The 24,861-nt window shown below is 51.3% G+C and overlaps 3 protein-coding genes and 3 non-coding genes across 9 annotated transcripts in view; 2 read left to right on the forward strand and 4 right to left on the reverse strand.

The window, feature by feature from the left end:
- The window catches only part of ARMC9 (armadillo repeat containing 9), a 49,943-nt gene extending 45,652 nt beyond the window's left edge, over positions 1–4,291 (forward strand). For all 4 annotated transcript variants that reach the window (XM_015871767.2, XM_015871766.2, XM_015871768.2 and 1 more), the window contains one exon: positions 2,202–4,291. In XM_015871767.2, coding sequence (XP_015727253.1) covers positions 2,202–2,224 — 23 coding nt within the window. In that variant the 3' untranslated portion in view covers positions 2,225–4,291. The remainder of the gene's footprint in view (positions 1–2,201) is intronic.
- A 7,815-nt stretch (positions 4,292–12,106) lies between these two features.
- On the forward strand, positions 12,107–16,106 carry B3GNT7 (UDP-GlcNAc:betaGal beta-1,3-N-acetylglucosaminyltransferase 7). The gene is made up of 2 exons (XM_015871855.2): positions 12,107–12,225; positions 14,291–16,106. The coding sequence occupies exons 1-2, from the start codon at positions 12,215–12,217 to the stop codon at positions 15,495–15,497; spliced, it is 1,218 nt and encodes a 405-aa protein (XP_015727341.1). The 5' UTR covers positions 12,107–12,214; the 3' UTR covers positions 15,498–16,106.
- A 1,555-nt stretch (positions 16,107–17,661) lies between these two features.
- Positions 17,662–24,514, reverse strand: NCL (nucleolin). Its single transcript, XM_015871854.2, has 14 exons — positions 24,378–24,514; positions 23,367–23,652; positions 22,955–23,107; positions 22,389–22,568; positions 22,083–22,166; positions 21,700–21,835; positions 21,187–21,323; positions 20,630–20,756; positions 20,383–20,516; positions 19,904–20,045; positions 19,649–19,800; positions 19,014–19,140; positions 18,361–18,596; positions 17,662–18,168 (listed from the first exon to the last, which is right to left on the reverse strand). Exons 1-14 carry the CDS (start codon positions 24,468–24,470, stop codon positions 18,089–18,091), a joined length of 2,067 nt encoding a protein of 688 aa, XP_015727340.1. The 5' UTR covers positions 24,471–24,514; the 3' UTR covers positions 17,662–18,088.
- Positions 18,726–18,865, reverse strand: LOC116653872. The gene has a single exon (XR_004308466.1). It is a non-coding gene; the product is annotated as a small nucleolar RNA SNORA75 (small nucleolar RNA).
- LOC116653875 lies at positions 19,448–19,524 on the reverse strand. The gene has a single exon (XR_004308469.1). It is a non-coding gene; the product is annotated as a small nucleolar RNA SNORD20 (small nucleolar RNA).
- LOC116653874 lies at positions 21,906–21,974 on the reverse strand. Its single transcript, XR_004308468.1, has one exon. It is a non-coding gene; the product is annotated as a small nucleolar RNA SNORD82 (small nucleolar RNA).
- Positions 24,515–24,861: the final 347 nt, after the last annotated feature.

Raw genomic sequence — 24,861 nt, forward strand, 5'->3', positions numbered from 1 at the left:
TTGGGGTGGGGAAGGAGGGAGCTCTGCAGGAGCTCTCCAGGAATGAAGTCGTGTGCTGTGAGCGTGCCAGGAGTATATGACATTGTACTTGTCATCTGCAGGATGCACAGCCATGAAATTATATCCTGCTGAACACTGCTCCTATTTCCAGACTGTCATGTGAACAGAGACACGCTTTTTCCTGTCTCTGGGTGGAGAAAAGTGGCCCAATTTCTCCAAAGTATGGGGGGGGAAACTTCTAGTCTCATATTAGACATTCTCTGGATGTCATTACTGTCTCCTTTCCTTTAGACACTTGTTCGCTCCCCTGTATAACTTGTCTAACGTTCTTCAGTTTGGGTCCCTGGGTGTGTCTGTGCTGCCACTGAATGCAGACCAGATGTTAGCAGGCAGCCAGGCATGGCGTGCTGCTTGTGGCACTCATCCTTCTGCTGGAGGCTCACATTTAAGAACCATCTGGATGAGTCGTTTCCTGAAGAAATGCAAGCAGCGATAGATTGCAGTGGGCTCAGAAGAGAGGAGGGCAGTGACCTGAGGTTGGAGTGATGTAGAAATGCTCGTCTCAGATATTCATGCAGCAGTGTATGGAGATGTACAGGGTGTGTATAAGCTGTGGGTGTTGGGGAGGGGGAGAAGTGTGACGGTGCATTCTTGAGTGATAAGCCTTTCCTCTGGAGTGCAGGTAGCATGCTCTTGGGGCCAGGAGCAATTAAAGCTGGAAGGAGCTGTGCTCTGTATCTTCCTATTCCAAAGGTATCATGAGAAGTTTAGTGGTGATCTCAAGGTAACAGCAGCTCCACTTATAGCTGAAACTGTTACCTTCAAGGCATTGCAAGGAAAACGGGGTAGCTCTGAATGCCTTGTGCACCTGCCCAAGAAATACGAGATATGTGCTTATCATTAACATCCCGTTACAGGTAAGGAAAATGAAACACAAGGGACTGAAATAACATAGAAAAGAGAAGGAAAGAACTTCCTATGTCTTCTGTGCTGCTCATTCATTGCTGCTTTACACAGTGTATGTGCAGGGAGGGCACGTCTCTTTCAGGGAGTACAGGTGGGGCAATGGAAGGGAATGTCCCTGGTGGCTAAGAGTGGTTTTGATGTGTTGAGTACTTGCTTGAATGGTCCCATGCTTAGGTAATACTGCCAGCTTGTTCAGCTTTACTTTTGCTGTGTATGCACTGTGTTTTACCCCTGACATCAATGCGCTCCATTTCCTGTGATAGAAGTACTGACTACGTACGTGTGGAGCTAGTGGCCAGCAGTCTGTTCATTTCGGTTCCTGTTTCATTTCATTTCCAGAGTCACTAGTTTGTTAGAGGAAAAGCTGTACTGAATAAGGGAAAAGCACAGTATGGGTGCACGCACCAAAAGTTGCTTGAATCCTAATTCTAGTTTCTTTTTAGAGCTTTTCTCTTCAGGATGCTTTCCTGAAGTTTTAGCTTTCTCTTAATATTTATTTTAGGTGTTTTTGCTGGAAATAAGTTGCTTTTACACAAACCTAGCTGAACTAGCTGGACTGGAGTGTGAAGAGCGTATGGAATGCATGAGGAATGCAGAGGGAGCACAGGTACTCAACGCAGCTCCAGCCCTGGGGCCAGGATCCTGCCTGAGATGGAGCCTGCTGTTAGCAGGGTTCCAGAGCTGCACCTTGCAGCAAAACCCAGCTCCTCCAGACGCCACCAGCCACGCTGGGGCTTTCTGCTGATTCCTCTTCCTATAGCTGGTGCAGGGCTGGCAGCCCGGCTGGAACACAGAGCGGATCTCCAAATCTGGAGTTATTCAGTTGCACTTTATGTGCTCTGTGTACACATGGCTGAGTGATTTCATCTACCTTGTGCCTTACTCTGCTTCTGTTCCAAGCACCTCTTAAGGGCAAGCCAAAAAGGAGGGATGTGTGCACTGTACCAAGATGTGCCCAGGGCATGGTGGAACTGGAGTGGAACAAAAATCTGTACTAAAGGAACAAGGATGTGACTGGGCACTGGTGGGCGGCTTCCTGCTGCTCCAGGCATTCTTTCGGTGTCCCCTGACAAGTTGTTGCCATAAACACTTTCTGCATTTTTTAAGTGATTAAGGTGCCTTTGTGTATGTTCTCTATGGTGACTGTGTACCTGTCGAGTTCCTCTCAGGCAGCTCTTGCCCTCTGATAAATCCTGCTTTCAGCTGACAAGCTTTCTCTCTTTATTTTCCTGCAGGCAGCCAGTCCTCCAGGAAGTGAGAACAGTTTCTTTCCTCGAGAATCACCTGTCACATTGCCGAAGGACAGAGCCAGCTTCCTGTAATGAGCTTTCCTGGCGACCCACTGAGAAGAGGTTATTAACACTGCACGGCGCACGCCTTGCACGGTGATTCAGGGATTATCTGATGGGCTGCATCTGCTGTCATCTCTAAAGCTGGCTAAGACAAGGACCTTGTTACAATTCGAGGTCTCATCAGCTGCCCACAGCTGATACAGGAGATGGATGTAGTCCCAGCGTCTCTGATAGTTTAAAGTGACATTGCTGCCTCCAGAAAAGTCTCTTGCTTTCTGCTTTCTGTGTCAGAGTAAATGGCCTTTGAAAATGGTGTTTAGGGCTCAGCACAGGAGTCTAGCCAACAAGCTGTATTGTTTAGGTATTGCTTGCCTGTAACTTGCTCTGTTGTCTTTTTTAATTATGCTTTTGTAAATGAGCATGGGGATATCTGGGTTCAAGGGATCAGCACTAGGAGGGAAAGCGTACCTGTACGTGTAGAACCTCACTGCCTGGAGCAGCTGTGTGTGGAGTGAGGTCTGCATTCGAACATCAAAGACTGGAAAGTATTTCATCAATGTGTGGCAGTTGTAAAGCTGTGTGCCAGCGCACTGCGCCGCTCACGCTCACCTCTGGAGATCTGATCAGCAGGTTTATCTGTAGTAATTACTCCTACTCATATGTACTTTACGTTGGAACTTGGCTTCCACTGAAGCTGTAAAGCATGGGAGGAAGCATGTGTTAGTTTTAAATGGACTTAAAAAGCAAATGCTTTTAGGAAGGGATAAGTTAAAGCTTTTGTGTTGGAGTTCCACCTTGAGAAACAAGCTTAGCCCAAAAGGTCAAGCAACTCCAATAATGGCAATTACCTCCCCCTTGAGAGCAAAGAGTTGTAAAGCCAGCAATCGTGTCCGGAAGAAAGCTTCTCTGTGATGAGACCTCCAATTGTTCCTCATGGTGTGTGGTGGCAACTGAATAGCCAAGGCCATTTCCTCTCTTGGTGTGATCGCCATGAGACCAGTGATGCTGTGTCACTGTCTGACAGAAGGGGATCCAACACACGAGTTCCTCTCACCTCCTTCAAATTGGAGTTAGGATCTCTTGAAGGAAAAGACATCCTACAGTCTGAAATCCAATCATATTGATATGAAACTCAGTCCGCAGGGCTCACGCAAAGCTGGCAGTGTGGGTGTTACTTTAACACATAGGACATAAAGTGATGGTAGGCAGTTAATCATCACCCCTGTCCTGCAGATCTCCCTGGTAGATAAATCACAGAAAAGCTCTGATTTGTGCTTAGATTGACTCACCTCCTCTCCAAGGTGATTAACACAATTAATGGAAGAATGTCCCTCCATTGCCCCAAAGGCGGCAATAGAAAGCAGCCATAAAAACTCACCCAGTGGATTTGCATAGTCGGCAGCTTTGCTTTTTCATCTGCAAAGCTGTCTTTTTTTTTGCAGCATGTAATATCAGCGGCCCAGCTGTTCACACTGAAGTGCTATGCATGCTCATCTGCATCTGTAGGTGCACAGAGCAGATTTATTTCACAGCAGTGCTGAGTGTCACGTTGGAGACAATTTCTTGTATTAATGCATGAGATTTGCCAAAGACTTGAGAGGAGCTTTGAAATAAATGATGGGCTGAGCAATGGGATGAGAACCTGACAAAAGATTGTCGTCCTCCTTTTGAGTGAGTGGGGTGTGATTGCACCTGAACTGGCTGCAGTGTTACTTGCACTAATTGCACAAGGCATAGATGTGGGATTTTCTTTGCCTGTGACCAAAGTGCTGTGTGATGCTCACATGCTTTCTGCATACATCTACCTTCAGTGTTACTGAGACACTGAGTCATAGAACATCCTGGAAGGGACCCACAAGGATATTCAGGTTGAACTCTTGGCTCCACACAGAACCACCCGAAAATCCAACATTCCCTCTGAGAGCCTTGTCCAAACGTGAACTGCACTTGTCTATTTACGTTTGCGTGGAGGGTTCATTCTATATGCTTTAAAATCATCTGACAGTGATAGAGTAAAATTGTTTCTAAAGGGATCTATCACTTTTTCTCTCTGCGATAAGCTTGTTTGGTGTTTCATGGACATTCAGGGTGTGCATTTGTTTATTTTCCACTGTTTTCTTTGTGATAAATTCTGTCCTCAGCAGCTTTGTCTCCACCTGAATGGGAAGCATGGCTCCCTCATGCAGCCTGGCCTGCTGCAGAGCTGGCAGTGTTTGTTCTGTAGTGCTGCAGTGCAGGTATGAGCTTCTCACTGTACTTGGGATGCCACCAGTGACATTGGTTTGGTGTCCAAGATGTCGTTTCTTTGAGGGATGTAAATGTAGAGTGGGATGGGAAGAGAAGCAGGGCAGTTCTCTGGCTATGAGTTATTCCTGTGATGATGGAGCTCGGCTCATTTTTGAGTTGTCTGTTCTAAACAAAGTTCTCTGGTCTTTATGAGATGGTCAAGGAAAGGCACTGAGTTCACTGCAAGGTCACAGTCCAAGCTTTGCTCTTTAGGATCCTGATGCTCTGCAATCAGCTGTAGCTTTCTGGAACGTGTCCTTCTATGGAAGGTTCCTTCCTGGTTATATTTGCAATCAATGCTGATGTTAATCTGTGGAAATGAAAGTGAAAAACCCTCAGATATCCAGGTGACAGCATTGAATGTTTGCCTTGTGCTTATCTTCAAATACGCACAGTGCTCTTCTGGTGTGATTTTAAGGCCAAAGTTTTGGAGAGGGCCGGTTATGTTACTCGCTGTGGATGGGAATGACCTCACACGGTGTTTAATTTAAAGGACAATTCCTTTTTCCATTTTACAAGTCTTTCAAGTGTTGCTGTGCTTTATTTGCCTTCCTCTTAATGATGCTGGGAGCTAATTCTAAGAATTAATGAGCCAACTGGGTGAGTGTAACAGCAGCATTGATCCTGCTGATGCATGAGGTGCTTTGTTAGGCCCTGCTTTGTCAGTCAAGGTTGCACTCTGAGTGCATGCTCCTCTTGCTCTGAAGGGTGATGAAAAAGCAGAGCTAAGGTGAGGATGAGATATAGGTGCTGGAAGTAGCGGCTGGGTGCCAAGTGATACGGTTCTGCCTCCATCTGCCATGTGCTGCTCTGGCTGCCCTGCTCCTTGTCTGAATCCGGTTGGCTGCTGGCAGAGGTTGAACGCTTCCAAGTGGCTTTATTGTTCCTGTCTGCTCATGCGCTGCCTTTGGGGCTGATGGTTTGTGTTGGTAGCATGGAGGAGGACCGTTCTTACCAAACAAAGTGGCGGCGCTGTGCATCACACCCCAAATCAACCTGAAATGGCAGCAATGAAAGTTGATTTTGGGGTGAGTCTCGTCAGCTCGGCTCAATTTCATGGCTCCAGGAGCTGTTTGCGTAGGGCAGAGATCAAGGCTTAACCACACCTGGGCTGGGTGATTTTACATCTTTCTAATGAGAGTAACATGTTGCTCTGTGGAATCCAGGCTGAAAAGGGGAGATCCAGATCTCACATTGCACAGAGCTGCGGGTGCCCCATCCCTGCTGCTGCCCGAGGCCAGGCTGGGTGGGCCTCGGGCAGCCTGGAGGCAGTCAGCCCCCAGCAGGGGATGGGATGAGTGTCTTTAAGGTCCCTTCCAACATAAGCTGTTCTATGATTCTGCAGTCCCTTGGAGCGGTGGTGAGGACACGACACGCTCCTCATGGGGAGCAGAGGGTGGCTCAGCCCCTCATGGAGATCTGCTTGTTCCAATTCAGGTGCCCAAAACATCATTGCCTCCCACTACAGCTCCCGCATACAGTCCTGGCCTCCATCCTGCCGTTTTCTGGAGAGCATCTCTGTTGTTTCCTGCCGACTTCCTTCCCTCCCTTGAAATTTTGTTTTGTTTGGGGCTTTTTTGGCATTCCTTTTTCCTATGATTGGAATTATTCTGTGTGCTCTGTGGCACAGGAAAGGCTCTCATTGCACAGCAGCGCAGACCTGATCCCACCAGCAGAGGTTTTCCAACTGCAGCCGGAATTATGCAGGAATCTCCTTCCTTTTGTGCTGGGGCTGATTGCGATCTCTCATTACCTTTCCCTTCTGACTTGTGACGCCAGTGCTTTATGCAGAACGGGTTTGTAAAGAGACCAGTTTAAAGCAGGTCTGTGATGGACTGCGACTGATATTCATGCAGCCAGGGATGAGATCTCCATCCACCCACCCCTGGGCAGTGGGGCTGGAGCCCGGATCCCACCATTGCGTTGAGCGAGGCAATGGGTCATAAGCTGCCTTATCTGAGTGACGTGGTTTGGTGCTGCTGCGCTGCCCACACGTTCCTGTGTGTGACCTTCCTCTGGGCTGTGAGTGTGGTTCTTGCTGGGGATACCCTGTCCCAACTGGAAAATCAGCTCCTGAGGAAGCACGTCGTTAGTGGGGCTTGTTGAGATGATGGGAGTGGGTGTGATTGGCACAGAGGTGTGGGTGCAAACCTGCTGGTCGCGTACCACAGGAGCAGGTGAATGCTGAGCCCCGTTACTCAGCACAGAGTGATGACAGGGAGAGGAAAAGGGCTTTCTGCCGTGCCTTCCCATAGCTGCCATAGGGCAGGCGCTGCCCCAAGCACACTGTGCCCTGGGGCAGGGGGGGAAGCAGAGCTGAGCTCAGGTAGTGCAGGGCTGTGTGGGAGCTGCTCTGTTACCTAACGCTGTTCTGATGCACGGGTTCTCTTGGATCGACACGGATCGAGTTGACTTGTGCATCTCTGATTTCTGTTTGGCTCTTAACCAGGAAGGGATTAGTGCTATCAGTTCGGTGCTCTGATTCAAGGGGAAATGCCAGCGGGGGTTGTGGCCATGGTGGAAGAGTGGGGAATAGAAACTTCGCCACACCCATTTCCAGCTCTCTGCGAACATCACAGCATTGAGAAATACCTCTGTGCCCTGGCACCGGGCTCCTGTCTGAAATGCAAACAGAGCAGCACAGAGCAGGAGCCGTGTCTCCCTCTTATCGTCTTCTTTTAACTCCTTCCCCCCCGAGGCAGTTCTGCACCTGCCTGGGGCTGGCAATGCCAGGGCTCAGCACGAGGCTGCTCCTGGCTCCTGCTGGGGCTGAGTGTCCAATAATGCCATAGGGAAATTGCAACACGTGTGAGCCAGCACCTACATGACCCTGCCTCGTGCGTGGGCTGTTACCCACGATCTGACTTCTCCTCCACATCCATTAGTGCAACCCACGGCACAGATTGGGGCAGCCAACCCAGCACGTTTTTTCCTTTCGGTCCAGAGGACGCTGATAAGAAGGTGCAGAGTGGGAGCACACTTTGATTCCCCCCCACAAGGAGTGGCACCCAGCAGCAGCTCCCCGAGCTGCACCTTTCCTTGCTGCACTGTTTTATGGCAGGCAGCATCTGCTTTGGTTCCTGCCGTGATGCTGAAGGTCGTTTCCAGTGCCGGCCATCCCCTGATTTGCACAACAGCGTCCGGTAACACTCTGCAGCAGGAAGGTGGGAGTGGTTGGAGCAGGTTGGAGCTGTCCGTAAATACAGAGTACATTCTTTGGCCTCTCCCCTCCCTCCTCACATAAACCCATTGATTTCCATATTGTGCCAAAAATAGCCTCTATTTCCTGGCTGTGAAACGTGCCCCTGAGCGGAGCATCTGTACTGATACTGGGTGCTCCCGTGAGGTCGGGACCCCATGGGCTCTCTGCTGGCTGTGGGGATGCTCAAGCCCTGCTGGTAGGAGAAGCAGAGCTGGGGATTGTCCTTCTAGCAGCTCGGGATCCTTTTCCTTCTCAAACACATCTATTTATTTTTCTTTGCAGTATTTTTCTGGATGCAGCTCAAAGGCACCAGGCTGCCCGAGCCGCCCCGCCGCCCTCCTGCATCTCCTCCTGCAGCGGGACTCAGCCCTGAAAGCCGCTCTCTTTGCACAGCACTGATGTTCTCTGCTTGGATGGGAGCCCGGAGCCGTCCCCACGCCTGGGAAGAGCCGGGGGGCTCAGCGGGAGCGCGGCCCCACGGCCAGGAAGAGTGGGGCAGTGTTTGGGGCCGAGCGATGTGAAAGGGCTCAGTGTGTGCGCTCAGTGAGTCAGCGGCGGTGGGAGCCAGCGGGCAGGGAGTGCTGCTGCAGGAGGACATGAATACGATGAGTGTGGAGGGCAGGCAGCGTGGCCACGGCTCAGAGCTCAATGCTGGAGGGGGCTGAGCTTCACCTGGAAGGTCAAAGTGATGAATAATGGCTGCTGGGTGCACAGGTCCTGGGTGAGATCCCGCTGGGATGATGGAAGGGTTTTCTGCCCTGAAGGTCGAGGTCAGTCTCATGAAGCAAAGTTGGGCTGGAAGTGGCACGTGCTGTTGGAGTTTTGGCTGTGTGAGTGCATGCAGAAGCCAAAGTGTGTCCAGGAGGCGAGGAGAGGCCACTTAGCTTGAGTTCCCCATGTCCCCTGCGGGCACAGAAGGTGTGCATGGAGAGTGTTCCAGCAGTGCTGGGGCTGCAGTGTGAATGGGAAAGGCATCCCAGGAGGATGTGCTGCTTTATGGGGCTTTGGTTGACAGAACCCAAGTTGAACTTTGCTGAAAAGTCACGCAAATCTATTTCCTCCTGACGCAACTGCCTGCAGGCCAACGCGTGGGGCTGGGCTGAAAGGACATTCCAGGGGTTGGCAGCCACCCAGCCACCCCAATGTGTGATGTTCCAGGCCCCATCCGTCTGCCACACCTTGGGTTTATGGCTCAATGGGGCCCTATCCTGCAGGAACGTGCTCTGCTGGTACATGGCTGCTGACATGTATCCTTGCCACCTCAGTCACCACGCTGCCCTTTGTACTGGGCTCTCCATCCCTCTGTTCTTCCCCATCTCTCCCAAGAGCTGCACAGGTGCTCCAGGCTCCCACCCCACAGGGGCTGTGCTCTCTGTCCTGCTCTGGGGCAAAGCAGACTGAAAACACTACGTGGAGCTCAGCCAATGACCCGTGGTTGCTGATGGTTCATCCCCCACTCCTGGCACAGGGGTTTGGGTTGGTTGGGTCCGGAGCATCCCTTGGGCAGGGTTGGGTCCGTGGCTGCAGCCCTGCTGTGATCCAGGGATGCATTAGCTCAGTGACCACCACAGCCCACAGCATGACTTCACCGTCGGGTGCACATCCCAGCATGGAAACCAAACCTCAGGAATGTGGCTGGGTGTGCCGGCACTGTGCTCCTTGCCCAGGACTCAGGCATGGCAGGGACCCCCCCAGGGCCATCAGAGTGCAGTGCTCTCTCCAAAGAGCTGCATCCGAGCACAGTTTTTGGGAGGAGACACCCGGGAGCACTAAAAAAGCCTGATGGAAAGCTGCAGCAAAGCGCTTGGCTCTGGGCTCTGCTGGAGCCTGGAAGCAGCAGGGCTGCTGGGAGGGGAAACTGAGGCATTCCTGGTACAGCCCTCTGGAAGGGATGAGCCACAGGGGCTGGTCTATAACCATGTGGCAATGGGGAGCTGCCCACTCCCAGCAGCCACAGCCACACGAGGGGCTCACCCCACTGCCCAGGGAGGGAAATATTTTCCTTCCCCCCCACCCAACCCCCCCCACCAGCCATGGTTTCCCTATGAGCAGCAGCCAAGCAGCAGCTAGAAAACACATAAAAGGCTGCTGAGGGCTCCTGGCAGTCCCAGCTGAATCCAGCTGTGGGCTTAAAGCAGCAGCACTGCCACAGTGGGAGAAGTGGGAGTCGCAGGGACACACATCCAGCAGGGGGGGCTGTGTGTGTGGGGCTGTCCCTGCCATGATGCATCCCCAGCCCTGTGCCACTGCAGGGGCAATGCAGGGCTTTGGTGCAGAGATCCTGAAGAAGCAAGGGATTAGTTTGCCTTTTCTCGCCTGTTTTGGGAAGAAATAGTGCAAATCCCAAGGGCTGGGTGCCCAGTGGGGCAGAGAACCCTCCCTGGTCCCTCCCAGTGACCCAAAGTGTTACTGTGCCACTGTGCTCCTGCAGGTCGGGCTGAGCCCTGGGCTGTGGCCATTGAAGGGCTGGGGCTCATTTGGGCTCCCACAGGTTGCACCCTCCTGCGGGAAACCCAGCTCCGCAGAAGGGGTGGGGGCACTGGGAGGAGATGGGTTGGTTTTCTGGGTGTGTTCTTGGTTGGCAGAAAGGAAAGAAAGCAGAGAAAGAAGGAGGAAGAAACCCCCAAACCATCAGTCCCGCAGCAGGAGCCATGAGTCCAGTGACACAGAACCCAAAGCGCCAGTGGGAACGTGCTGGCTGGGTCAGGCTGCCACAGGGAGGGCTGCGGGGATTGCATAGATGATATATATATGTATAAACAAGTCTTAAAGTAAAGAAAGGCAAGAAAAAGGAGAGACTTCAAACCAAGTCTGCTTTCAAATGAAAGAAGCTCCTTGAGGTTTTCAGGGTGGCACCATCCCACTTTTCTCCCTTTCCCTTTGCTCAAAACGATGCCATGCAGATTCAAAGTGATGCCCTATAGCCCCAAAGCAATGCCCTAACCTTAACCTTAACCCTAACCCTAACCCACAGCTTCCTGCTCTCACCCCCCATCCTCCACTGTCCCCCACATCGGGCACTGCTGACACAGGACAGGGGGCACAACCTGAGCACAGAGCTGAGCTGCGGAGGGTCTGTGCCCCCCAAGCTTTATTGGGGTGGACTCACAGCACCCAGTTTCACCTCTTTGGGTTTTGCTTTCAGCAGAGGGGTTCTGGCTGCTCGGGTAGAACCAGTTTGCGGGGCCAGGAGGTGAGGGAGTGTGGGAGGCAGCGAGGTGTGTGGAGGAGAGAAAAACGAGGAAAACACTTTGTGTCTGCTTTGCTTCCTCCTTTTGCAGGGTGAAACGACCCTATAAACCAGGAGGCAGTGAAAATGTGGCATTTCTTCCATCCCTTCCCACACAGCAATGAAGCTGATGTCAAAACCACCGCTTCATTTTGAGATTCAGCCTTGAAAACAGGAACTGGAGGCATCGGGAATGCGTAGGACAGCGGGTTTCTGTCATTAGCAGCACCAGACCTGGCACTTATTGGGTGTTTAATTACCGTTGGCAGCACAGCCACGCACACCCAGCCCAGCCCCAGCCTGCACTTGGCACTGCACATCCCACAGGGGTGCCCAGGACACATTGGGGACATAGGGAGCCCCAGCACTGTCCCAAATCAGCAGCACTGCAGTGTTCCTGCCTCTCTGCCAGCTGCCCTCCCTCCCCCAGTGCAGTGCTGCTGTCCTGGTCCTCATTGTGATCCCAGAGCTGCGATGTGAGGAGATGGCAGCTGTATCCTCAAGGCTTTGCCTTTGGCATCCTTTTGGGGCTGCCGGTGAAGGTGAGTCTCCAGTGGGCTCCAGCCTTTGCTGTGAGCCCCTCTTTGCATTAGGATGAAACTCTTGGCATCCCCATCTAACGTGGCAGGCACGAGGCCAAGCACTTCATCCTGCTCCAACCGGTTGGATGCTCAGCTCCCTGGTACCCGTGTGCCCCACATCTCAGCCCTCCCCAGGGTCATGGCACAGACCGTCCTATGGGCACTGGGAACGGCCAGGGAAGGCGCAGAGGGACATGTGGTGCCGGGCAGTGTGTGGGGTGATGCCGGGCAGGGATTCCCCGGGGAGCTGCTCGATGGGGACGGGGTGTGGGGGGGGAGGAGGGGTAGTTGGGTCTATTTCCTCCTCACACTGCAGGACCTGGAGGTTTTCTGGAGCCGTTTGAGCAGAGAGGACAGCGTGTGTCCCCGGGGGGAGGATGGAGGATTTGGGAAAGGGTTGGGGTGTCTCCGTGGGGCAGGAGGGGGAAACAACCCAAAGGATTTTCCTGCGGGGTCCCCCCGCCTCTGGGGACGAAAAGGCGGCGGCGGGGGGTGGGCAGAGGGGCAGGGCAAGAGTTAAGCTACCTGCCGGGCCGTCCCCCTTAGCTCCACCTCGTTGAGAGGGGAGGGAAAAGGGAAAAGGGAAAAAAAAAATGCAAAACCGGGGAAAGAGGAAAAGGAAGAGGGCAGAGCGCACGGACCGCGTCCCGCTCCCAGCATGTTCCAGTGGTGAGTGCCGGAGGGGGGGAAAGGGGGGCGGCTGCCCCCAGTCCCCACGTCTTCACAGGGTCGCTCCGTGCCGGGGGGGCTCAGCTCTCTGTACCCCCAGCGCTGTTGTCGCACCGACGGGACACGTCGGTGGCACAGCGGGTTGGGGACGGAGAGTCGGGGGTGCAGATTTAGGGGGACAGCGGGTGGGGAGCAGCGGGTCGGGGATCCGCTCAGCTGCTTGTGGAGGGAGTCGGGGTTTCTCCACCCGACTGCGGTGCTCCGGCCGTTGGCAGCGCTAACAGAAGGGCTCTGTGCCGCTGCCCCTTCGCCTCTAATTGAGGGGTCGGGAAAAGCCGAACGGAGCGCTCCTCGGGTGGTTAAAGGAGTTTTCATGCAGTTCAGCGGTGGCAGTGCGCCCCGACGGGGAGTGGGGACGGATCGCCCCGAGCACTCGGGGTCCGCAGCATCGCCGCCCACCTCCCGGTGTGGCCGTGTCACAGCGCTGCTTTGAGCTTTTCCTGGGGGAGAAAAGGGAAAACGAGGAGCGCATCCGGAGCCCTCAATGTGCCCTCGACGGCAACGTGCAGCGGGGCCGGATGGGGCCGGTGAGAGCCCGACCGAGGCGGGTGGTGGTGCCCGGGGACACGGTGCTGGTGCTGGGGATGTGGTGCGGATATGAGCGGGGCTCTGGGGCCGGGCACGGCGATTCCTGTGCCATGGTGGACCCCAAATCGGTGGGTCTGGGGTCTTTGGAGAGCAGGATGGGCTCTTCACCCCATAATGTGATTCCCACCTCAGGAAACCAAAAGGCAGAAGGTCTGGAGGTCGGGAAAGCCCAGCATACGGTTATAAATCTCTGGCCCTGTGAAGTGCTGGGTTTGGAGTGGGAATCCCCCGTGGTTGTGGCTCAGGCTCCGCATGTCCCCATTGGTTTCCCAGGCCAGGATCAGTGCAGTGGGGTTACTCTGAGAGGAGCCCAGGTGCTGCAGGGCAGGTAGGGGGAGAGGTTCTGACCCTGCAGTCCTGCTGAGGTTAAACTGCTGCCGCATTGGAAGCAAAGGGTTTCTGAGAACAACCTTTGAGTGGGGATCACTGAGGGTTAAAGGCAGCGGGATGAAATCAGGGCTGCTCCCTCATCAGTCTCAGGTGAGTGCCCACACATAAAACCAAATGGGAGCTCTCCATTTGCCAGTAATTGCTCATTTCCATGCGTGCTCTCATAGTCCCCAATGGCATTCATACTTTTCTTATATGAATATGTGGCTGAAAACGTTCCTTGTGCTGAAGGGAACCAGGAGCCCCCAGCTCCCACTTTGAGGTCCCTCATTTCATAGTCCCTATCGCCACCTGTGAGCATCACCCATCCCGTGGGGATGTGACAATGGTGATGTGACATTGGTGATGTGCTGTTGGAGGCCGTAGTACATTGGGGCAGGGAGTTGCCTGAATTTATTACAGATCTCTCCAGGTAAAGCAATATATACTGAAGTGTAGGTACTTCATATGCTCACCTGTGTGTGTATCTATACAACTGAAGTGCTCCTGGTGCAGGAGCGGGGCTAACAGGACATTATAGCTCTATGAGGCTGCCCTGGGATCGCACACTGCCTTTGCTTTGGGCACATTCCTGCAGTGCACACTCACAGCTGTGGCCAGCTCCTGTTTTCCTGTCCCACTATTGCGGTTTCTTTGTTCTATGCTTACCAAGGATGTATTGGGCTCCCAGCTGCAAACCTCAAGGATGTTTCTGCAGGTTCCTAGGCAGCCTATTGAGATTTTTCCACCACCCTTGGGCTGCTCGGACAATCCCTAATGCAGTGCCATCCCCAGCCCTAGGGCACCCAGGGGCAGAGGAAATTGGTGCAGCAGAGCCAGCTGGGGGGCAGCCAGGTGCCCGGGGCACAGACCTGCCTGGCTTTGGTGTGCATGGGGAGTTAACTGGGGGGTTATTGAGTGCAGCAGTGATCAGTGGGTCTCTTTTGGGCTGCAGGGTTTGTGGCTTCCATGATATCACCCAGATCCTTCAGCAGATGAGCCCCCCACCGCTGGTTTCCTCTCCTTAACTCCCATCTCATCCCTGCAGGAGGAAGACCATCTACAAAACAGTCTGCCTGTCCTTCCTGCTGGTGATCACAGTGACGGTGCTGCAGCGGGGAATGGCCCCCAGCCAGTTCCTGCAGGGCCAGCAGCAGAAGGAACTGCCTACACCAGAGCCCCTAAAAACACAGAAGAGAGACAACGCCTTCTCCATCACCAGCACCTTCTGGAAAAGCAAAAAGGAAAAAGCTCCAGGCAAGGAAGAGGAAGGAGGCATGATGGAGAGGCAGGTCAAATCGTGGGACATCACCACTACCAACTGCTCAGCCAACCAGAACTTGAGCAAGTTGGACTGGTTCAAAGGGCTGGAGCCCAACTTCCAGCAGTTCCTGCTGTACCGGCACTGCCGCTACTTCCCCATGCTGATCAACCACCCCGAGAAGTGCAATGGGGACGTCTACCTGCTCATCGTGGTCAAGTCCATCATCACACAGCACGACCGCCGCGAGGCCATCCGCAGGACGTGGGGCAAAGAGAAGGAGGTGGAGGGCAAGAAGATCAAGACGCTCTTCCTATTGGGCACGGCCTCCAAGGAGGAGGAGAGAGCCAACTACCAGAAGCTGCTGGATTATGAGAACCACATCTACGGGGACATTTTGCAGTGGGATTTCCTGGACAGCTTCTTCAATCTCACTCTCAAAGAGGTTCACTTCTTGAAGTGGTTGAACATCTACTGCGACAACGTCCGCTTCATCTTCAAAGGAGACGACGACGTGTTTGTGAGTCCCGACAACATTCTGGAGTTCCTGGAGGACAAGAAGGAGGGAGAGGATGTCTTTGTGGGGGACGTCCTCTACAAGGCCAGGCCGATCCGGAAGAAGGAGAACAAGTACTACATCCCCAGTGCTCTCTACAACAAAAGCATCTACCCACCCTATGCAGGCGGTGGAGGCTTCGTCATGGATGGACCATTGGCCAAGAGGCTGCACAAGGCCTCAGAGACGCTGGAGCTGTACCCCATTGACGATGTCTTCCTTGGGATGTGCTTGGAGGTCCTCAAGGTATCGCCCGTTGGGCACGAGGGCTTCAAAACGTTTGGCATCGTGAAGAACAAGAACAGCAAGATGAACAAGGAGCCGTGTTTTTTCCGCAGCATGTTGGTGGTTCATAAACTGTTGCCTCCGGATTTGATCCAAATGTGGGACTTGGTGCACAGTAACTTGACATGCTCAAGAAAACTCAATGTCCTTTAGCTCATTCTCTCTGGAGAGCTGGGACTGAGTGGGGACACAAGTGGGACACAATGAGCCTCTGCTTGTGGCACAGGCAAGGCTTGTGATGGTGGTTGTTCCTGTACTGTAATGTGGTTCGCCTATCTCCAGCTGGGTTGGGGGTTACTGAAAATGAAGAAAAAAAAGAGAAACCCTTGCACAAAGTGGGAAGGGAGAGAAAGAGAAAGAGAGGTCTGTGCCCTGCAATAGGTAGCACCTCCAGGTGGGGCGGGGGGAGGCGGGAGGGGATTTGTGCTGGATGTTTAGGGTCTGGCTACCCGGGAAAGCTGCTCCAAAGGGGGATCAGAGGTCTACGTGCACATGGACACTGCTCAGAAGGGGATTGTATTTGTACCTGAAACGTCTCCTCCGTGGTGTGTCACCTGGGGGGGTCGCAGGGTTGCACACCATGGCCAAGCACAGGGTTGCACACCCCCGTGTCCCTGCGTGCTGTGGACGTGCACAGCCACATCCACGGCGCTCAACACGCACGGCGAAGTGCACATGTGTGTGCTCGCTCTCTTCTCTCTCTCTCTCTCCTTCTCTGGTGCCAGACATTGAAAGGAAAAAATTTCTACTACCTCAAAGGTCCCCCTGTGCTGTGCCTTTTTTTTCCCTCCCCCCCACCTCTCCTTTTCTTAATGTGTTTTGGATAAGTGCCTGTTTCATTCACTCCAAGTCTGTATGTTCCCCAGGTTAGAAAACAAACAAGAAGGGGTGTATGGCAGCCAAAGGAGGTGGGGTGGTGCCAAGCCACTCTGCTTCTCCTCTGCAAATGCCCCTCGTCTGTTGGGGTGAGCTGCAGATTTGAAGGGAGAAAAGAGAAAGAGCCCATTTGTGCCCCGGGTTTGGCTGCTGCTGGCGGCGCTGGGGGCTCGATGCTGACGTTCCCTGTATGGTGACGTTGATTTATGATGTGCCTGAAGGAGCCACAGCCCTGGGTACCTGCAGGGCAGAGCCCGAGGGCACCGCTGGGCACAGGGCTCACTGCTGCTCCCCATCCTCTGGTGGGTTCAGCTGGGGCGTTTCATGGGGTGTCAGCGCTGTTGGGTACAGCTGTGTGCTCATCCCATCCACGAGGTGGAGCACAGAGAGATCTGAGCAGATTCGGTGAATATTTGAGTTTCTAAAATAAAGGTTAAAAGAAGGAAGAGCTCAAAGGAAAAGCAGCCCAGCCCTCACCTCGGGTCATTGCTAGCGGGTATCTGCTGGTCGGGACAGCTTGGATGGTTGGGGACGAAACCCTCCCCGTCGGGGCAGCCCGCAGCTCGGTGCTGTTCTGCTGCTGCTCTGTTCTGCTGCTGCCCTCTGCTGCCCGGCCCCGCCGCCACGCTCCGACCATTTGCCGTCGTGCTGGAGCGCAGACTCCGAAATAAAATGGCTGATGGCGGCGGTGCGAGCGGTACTGAGCACACAGCGATGGGAACGGGACTCCCTGCACGCTGCAGCGCTGCTCCAGCCGCACAAATGCCGCTCGCTATAAGACTGTTCGCGGAATGAGGCTTAGAATAGCAGGCAGCAGGCGCTAAGCTTAACGTTACCTCTAGAGAGGAAGGTGGGTGCTGGCAGTGCCCAGCTGGGGAGCTGCCTGGTGGGGCACAGGGTCCCCCTGGCTGAGAGCTACAGCAGCTTCCAGCAGGACCTGAACTGTGAAGCCTCTCTGCCAGCTTTGCCCTGCTGCCACCAGCACTGCCCAGGCTTGAAGGAGCAGCAGCTGCCCTCCTACCTTCTGTACTGGCATTCTGCATCGCTCAAAGGCAGCATTGTGCCCCAGCAACTGCTGCAGGACAGCAGCCAAGGACTTGCGCAGAGAGCAGCACTATGCCAAAGGGAGAGGTGCAGGAGTTCACCCATTTCCAGAGCAACGTTCACAACTTGTGCTTCAAGGTACTGCCTCAGCTTTGAGGAAGCAAGAGAAACAGGGCCAGGGCCAATAAAGCACACACACAGTCTTAATTTCATTCTAAAAGTGGTTAAGAGTAGCTGCAGTCCAGGGCCATACTTCTTACCTACTGTCATATAGGGGAGATGGGGGGCAGAGCAGACCAAAGCCAAAGCAGGACACTGCCTGCACTGATCACAGTGACCTTAAAGCAGGGAGCCTCATTGCAGACTTCGTTACAGCCCCTGCTGTAGTGGCACAGAATTAACACGAACCAGTTTAGGTCCTTTAATCTGTCCAAGACAGGGTGCTGAAGCACAAATGATAAAACATTCTGCGTTTTTACAGCAAAAAAAAAAAAAAAAAAAAGCTACAGAAGTTTATAGGAAAAAACAAAATATTTTTGTACATGGGTAAAACATTATAAATTCATGACAACTCACAGACAAAGGGTAAATTCCCCACAGCTATCGCTCATTCCTGTTAAAAAGTTCACTTGAATGTGCAAGCAGTCAAAATAGCTTGCTTTTCTTCCTTGAAATGAAAATCCTTTCTTCCAAGTGGCTCGCTGTACTCCTTTGCACCTTGGAATGTCCTCCGAAGGCTCCACCAAGATAAAAGGAGAATAAAAACCCCTGGAGTCCTTTCAGATAGTCTCAGAGATTAAGAGAAGGGAAAGGAAAAGGGAAGTTTATTCAAACTTGATCTTCTTCCCTTGGGGTTTGTGATCTCCACCTCCTCCTCTGCCGCCTCGGAAGCCACCTCCTCTACCTATAAAAAGAGATGGGATCAGGAAACAAAGATGCGCGGGTCCCCCCTGCAGCCACCACTGCCTTCCCCAACCCCTCCCTGGTAAAGGACAGAAAACAAACAGATCCAGCACTGTACAGTGGGAGCACACTGTAATCCCAACAACGGCTTCGGTTGATTTTTGCCTACAGGCCTTAGAAGGGGGTTACTTACCTCCAAACCCTCTGCCACCACCTCTGCCACCAAATCCACCTCTTCCACCTCTTCCTCCTCGGCCTCCTCTGCCACCACGACCACCAAATCCACCACCAAATCCGCCACCACGCTGAAATTCACCCTTTGGCTTGGCAAAATCAAGGATCACTTTGTTTCCATCTATCTCTCCATCCTCCATAGCTTCTTTAGCTGCTTTGGCATCTTCTGGGGAGCTGAAGTCCACAAACCCAAACCTAGGCAGTAGATTAAGAGACACAGTCAAACTCCATGTGATCCATAAACTGCAGCACCACCTATTGGCACTCGATAGCAATCCCTTCAGGTAACAGCATCTTAGCCAACATAGAGCCACTGGAACTGTTACTTGTAGAACAGTAAGTGGCTAATCACAACCAATGGAACCAGGTTGTGAGTGTGCCAGTACTGAGCTGTTGATGTCCTTCTCGTGCGAATCCATAGGCTGCCACGGATTTGTCGGCAGGAAGGAGCTCATTGAGAAGTGAGCGTGCACAACCAGAGCCATAGGTCTAGTTCCACACCGTCTACTGCCTTCTAAGAACCACCTACATTAAGCATTAGAAGCACCCCGTACCATACAGATAGTTTTCTCCTGCAGGAACTGAAGTAACCCCAGATTATGCCCAACATACCCTTTAGAAGATCCAGTGTCTCTATCTGTGACTATTCTAGCACTTATAGAGCCTTCAAATGATTCTCTTAGTGTCTCCTCCGTTGTGTCCTCAGAAAGGCCTCTGACAAACAAGGTTTTGCTTTGTTCTGTGGAAAGACGATGAATTCAGAAATCAGTCTGAGCAAACCTACCCATCAACCTCTCAGCACCACGTTCAGCCTGCATTACTGACTCCAACAACAGCTCCCAGCATTGGTTCTTCTAAAGGAAGAGGCACCCAAAGGTAGACAACCTTGAAAACTCTCAGGACTGCAAACAGAACCTTACATCCACGTATCTCCAAATGGACCCACTCAGTACCATCAAATCCATCCCCCTCTCTACACACTTTTACCCTCCCATATTATCCGTACTGATACTCACTTGTGCTATCTAACGGGGTGACAGACACTGCTGGATCAGCACTTGACTATCTAGAGGACTTTAGAAATGGTTTCATCAGCATTTCAGATAATCAGTCATCATATCCAGCACATCCACTCGTGTCTTTCACAGTTGTTTGGTTGGTTGTTGTTCATTTTTAAAGCACACAGTAGTTTGCATGAATTGCACGCTCTTATCACGAGATCAAATCATCAGGCACAGAACACTTACGGTTAAATCCTCCTCTCGCATTCATGTTCCCTTTCTGCCACGATGGTGAACTGAATTCCAGCCTGATCGCTCTGCCTTCAATTTCTGTGTTGTTACAGGAATTCAGTGCCTCTTTGGCATCCTCGGTTGTGGGAAACTCTACAAACGCATACCTGTTTGGAAGAGGAAGATTTCAGTCAGCTTGGGAGGCACAGCACATCAATAGAGATAAGGCATTCACAATGCCAACCGAGAACTCTGTTTTAACAAACATACCCTTTAGGCCTGCCCTGGTTGTTCTGTGGCATCTTGATGGAAGTAGCTTTCTTAAACAGTTCCTGGAGAGTTTCTTCTGAGGCAGCGTACGACAGGTTGTTCACAATCAGAGTCTTTGACTCCCCCCTCTCTCCTCCACCTCCTAGAAAGGAAACACAGTGCTCTTAAGTCCGAGCTTAGAGAGGGAAAGCTCTCTACCTCTAGGCACAGAGTCCCCCCCTAAGGAGACGTTAACTGCTGCACCCAGTTCCCACTTTGAGGCAAAGCACAAAGCCAAGAGCAATACTGTTGTGGTCACCTGGACTAATGGTCCTCTTTTGTCAGAAACACGCAGGAGAGACCTGCAATGCATGCCATCTGGAGCACAAGGCAAAAGGCTCCTTCCCACTATCTTACAGCTTTGCTGCAGTGCTTCAAGTCATTCTGTCCCTAGCAAGTTTCTAACACAAGCAGAGCTAAGTCCTGCCCTGAAAACATACCTTTCTGGTTTTCTTGTTGGCTCTTCTCACCAGTGTAGTCAATGACCATGGCACGACCATCAACCTCTGTGCCTTGCTTCTCCTCCAGTGCTTTTTCTGCCTCAGCTTCTGTTTTGAATTCAATGTATGCCATCCTACAACAAAGAAAGTGACAGTCAGTCATTCCTGAAAGGAGGCATCGGTTTAAGTTCATGACTGAAGGGGATAACACCTAAACACATCAGATGCACTAACAGCAAATACGTACCCTTTGCTGCTCCCTTCCTTGTTAAGTACTAGTCGGACTTCCATGGCATTTTCAAATACATTTTTCATTTCCTCTTCAGTTATACGGTAGGGCAGATTCTTCACAAACAATGTTCTAGCATCTCTCTCTGCAAAGAGGAAAGCAAAGTTCTCACCATCTGCTCCACATCCCTTCTCAACAAGCAGACAGACCAAATTCATCCAGCAGAAAAAACCCCAAACAGTATTTGTAGTCCCAAAAGCAGCAAAGGCAAGAGCAAGAATTCACTTGGTTACCATTATGTTGCTTCCCTAAGGGCACTATATTCTGAATACAGCTCCTAAGGTTTGGACAAGACCACATTCCCTCCTCTATGCACTCTATGTACCTACTATGTACTACTTTCTCCCAGCTCTGTTATTCAGATTTGCAAGTCAGAACTTGCACATCCATTTTAGCATGTGAGAAATGATGACACAGGGATCAAACCACGGAAATGATTTAAGAGCAGCACAGCAGCCATCAGCAAAACCATCCACCTTTCTCTGATGTGCAGATAATTCAGAGTTGAGTCATACCTTTCTTATCTTCTTTAAGACCTTCTTTGCTCTTCGCTTTTTCCAGTTTGATTTCCAAGCCCATCAGCTTCTTTCCATTCAGTTGAAGAGCTTTATCCAGATCTTCAGCAGATAAGAAGTCCACATAGCCAAACCGCCTGAAAGAACAGCAGCTTCACTGGTTAAGTTGATCTATTTCTAATAACAATACATACAGAAAACAAGAACTGGGGACTACAGTCAAGCTAAAGCATCAATAAAAAGACACAGGCAGGCCAGCACAGATAACTAGCAGCAGAGAACAGCAGCTCTGTACTGAAGAGGCAGCTCTCCCTTTAGGGAGAAGTATACATCTGAAGTACGCCACTGCTATCAGCACTTCATGTATTCTGGTCCCACTTCCAGCTTCTGTTTGCTATCAGAAAACCATCCCAGGACCCCCAAAGGGAATCAGCATCAGCATGCTTACAGCCATCTAAATGAACTGCTGCCAAGCCAAAGAAAGAGGGAGCAAAAGTCTACAGAGGAACTTACTTGGAAGAACCAATTCTGACTTCTGAGACTTGGAGATTTTTCTTGCCAAAGAACTCTTTGATGGCAGTCTTCAGTTCTTCATAGTCCTTTGTGGAGGACAAGTTCTTCACGAAGAGTGAGAAAGCTGAAGCAGGTGCTTTGAATGAAAAGACATTTGAGCGTAAGGCAAATGAAGAGAGTTGGAATTCATCCTATTGACAGCAATAGCACATCAGGTTTGCTCAAAAATCACATCACATTTCAGTATTAAGTCCCTTATAATCATCATTTGTGCTGAGGAAAAAACACACCGGACATCCACAGCCCCTTCACCATTACATACATGCCTCACCCAACAGTCCAACAACTCAAATGAGCATCACTTATGACCCCATGCCACTTACTTTCTGTTTTCTTTTTCTTGGCCTCTGGTGCACTCTTATTGGCCATTTCTTTTTTCCTCTTTCCAGGTGCCTCCTTGACAGGTTCTGTGGTTAGAGAACAAGAAACAATATTGAAATAGAAGTACATGAATAAAACAAGTTTCTTCTGTGCCGTATCAATACAGGACTGTTAACATCTGCACTGTCCACATAGAAGGCCTGAGTTACAATTAACTGCTCTTCAGTCCTAAAGACTACAAAGCAAAACAAAATGTGCTCGGACACTTTTTTTTGGCTACTATAGAAAATGACCTTCTATAAACTCACTTTCATCCTCACTTTCTTCCTCATCCTCTTCTTCATCATCTTCATCATCATCATCTTCATCATCATCTTCTTCATCTTCCTCATCTTCAGACTCTGCCTTGGCTTTAGCTGGTGTAGCCTTTGCTGGAGTACGTTTCTTCACAGGAACAGGTGTTGTGTCCATGGCCTCATCTTCAGACTCTGCAACAAGTAGGAGATTTCAGGAACATTAAGCCACTTTTGAGTCTAAAAAACACTCAATTAACTCTATAGTTCTGCATTTCTCATAAAGCTTGTATGTTCTCAGGATGAATGCACTGCCCGTATCTCAGCTTTTACTGCACTGACATCAGCTCCTTAAGATCTCTTTTTACCTCGGCAATAGAAAAATAAACAATCCTGCTATATCTGACATACCTGGTAGCCAGCTAAAGGCAGCTGGGCACTAACTGAACACAGACACGCTGCATCACTCCCACTAATCCATTGTGTTACCCCTCCCTTAAGCTCCCTGTAAGTGTCTACTACTTTAACAACTAAGTTTTCCCAGACTCAACGTTTCTCTAACTCCTTTATGAACCACATACCTTCATCCTCCTCATCATCCTCCTCCTCCTCATCATCTTCCTCCTCCTCAGATTCTTGCTTTGCTGGTACAACTGCAGGCTTTTTGGCTGGTACAGCTGCTGGGGACTTTTTGGCTGCAGGCTTCACAGGCATTGCTGGTTCCTCTTCCTCATCTACCACAACAGCACAATAAGCCGTTATCCACAGCACCCAGTGTTCAAACACTGCCAAACACTTTGTTTCACCAGAGAGAAATCAAAGGGTGTGGCACACACTTCAAATAACACAGCTCTAATATAGAAAGTTCTCCATCTTTTACCAAACACCCAACTGTCCCCCCTTTCTGAGCACTGCATTTTGCTGAACTGTCAAACACTATCAAAAACTGTGCTCAACTCACCAAGACAGAAATGCATTTCAAACGTAACTTACCAGATTCCTCCTCTTCATCCTCATCTTCCTCATCATCTTCTTCATCATCTTCATCTTCCTCCTCGCTCTCTTCCTTCTTGGCATTCTTGCCATTTTTTGCTCCTTTGCCTAAGACAGCAGCTTTTTTGGGAGCCGGAGTAACAGCCTTTTTAGCTGGAGTAGCCACAGCCTTCTTGGCTGGTGTCACTGCCTTTTTCGCAGGAGTAACAGCCTTCTTTGCAGGGGTAGCAACCTTCTTGACTGGTGTAACCGCTGCTTTTTGTTGTTTCTTTGGAGGTACCATCACCTGAAAGAGATTCATTGAGCGTGAGCCTCATGCTGCCCCTGATGGGATTTTAAGTTGATGAAAGTGACCCCTCAGTGACATTATGCCTTGATAACCATGTAGAACTTTGCAGCACTTGTGAAGCTGGCATTATAGGAGCTACATGCTCTATTTCTCCATATGCCAAATAGAGATCTTTGCTCTTTCTGAGCCACTGCTGCACTTGTTCTGCCTATTTCATTAATTCAATTAAAGCACCAATAACAACTACCACCTAAAACTTCTCTTTCCGTCACTAATTTTTGCTCTTTACCTTATTTGCCAATTGTGTTGAATGACTGTAACTTGAGAGCAGCTTTTAAGAGATGAACAGCAAAGCATCCTGCAACTGTCTGCTCCTGAACCAATCCCAACAATCCCTCCTGCAACAGGGACCAACACCTTCAAGTTCTCACTTCTGTGCTTTACACATGCAATAAATCACTTACTGCTGCTGATTTAACAGTTCATTTACCCTTCACTCACTCCCTGCTACTCGGACCAGCTTTAAGATCCTCACATTCGAAACAAAGCCACGAAGCATTGAGCTGCTCAGCCAGTTCTCCCCTCACTGCCTCCCCCTCATCCAATACAGTTAATCCTTCAGCCACAACAACCTGCTTGAGCACAGGTTCCCCCCCTCATCCCATAACACTCAGCCCCATCTGAAGCCGGTGGCAGCACGTGCTCCATCCCTACACACTCACCTCTTCCCCGCTGCTTTCCTCTAACTCGGAGGACTCCTCCTCTTCGCTCTCCTCGACCTTTTTAGGTGGAGGCGCCATTTTTTTCTGTTTCATTTGATTCTTGGGAGTCTGCGAAACAGATCGGACCGTAAGGACGCGTTAAGAACCCATTCAATGCAACAATCCTCCCAACCACGTGGCGGCCCAACCCGTCCCGGGGCAGCCCCGCGTGGTGTCCCCGTTCCTCCCCCCTCCCACACGTGTTCCGCCGCACCACGTGGCCAACCCCCCCCTTCCCCGGCCCCAAGATTCCACCCCAATACACGGATATTTCCCCTCATACACGGATATTACCCCTACAGGCGGATATTCCCCCCCAACACAATGATATTCCCCCCAACACAAGGATATTCCCCCCCAACACAAGGATATTGCCTCCCAATACGCGGATATTCCCCCCCAGTACGCTGATATTCCGATATTCCCCCCCCCAACACGCCGATAT

This window comes from Coturnix japonica, chromosome 9 (genome assembly GCF_001577835.2).
Source record: "Coturnix japonica isolate 7356 chromosome 9, Coturnix japonica 2.1, whole genome shotgun sequence".
NCBI classification, from domain to species: domain Eukaryota; kingdom Metazoa; phylum Chordata; class Aves; order Galliformes; family Phasianidae; genus Coturnix; species Coturnix japonica.

What these genes read in the sequence shown, in the direction of transcription:
- NCL (XM_015871854.2), bottom strand. Translation starts at nt 24,470, where the DNA reads ATGAAACAGAAAAAAATGGCGCCTCCACCTAAAAAGGTCGAGGAGAGC. An exon ending in AACCAGGGCAGGCCTAAAGG is followed by an intron (nt 19,801 to 19,903) that starts GTATGTTTGTTA and finishes TCTTCCAAACAG; the next exon opens with GTATGCGTTTGTAGAGTTTC. An exon ending in TGCGAGAGGAGGATTTAACC is followed by an intron (nt 19,141 to 19,648) that starts GTAAGTGTTCTG and finishes GTCTTTCCACAG; the next exon opens with AACAAAGCAAAACCTTGTTT.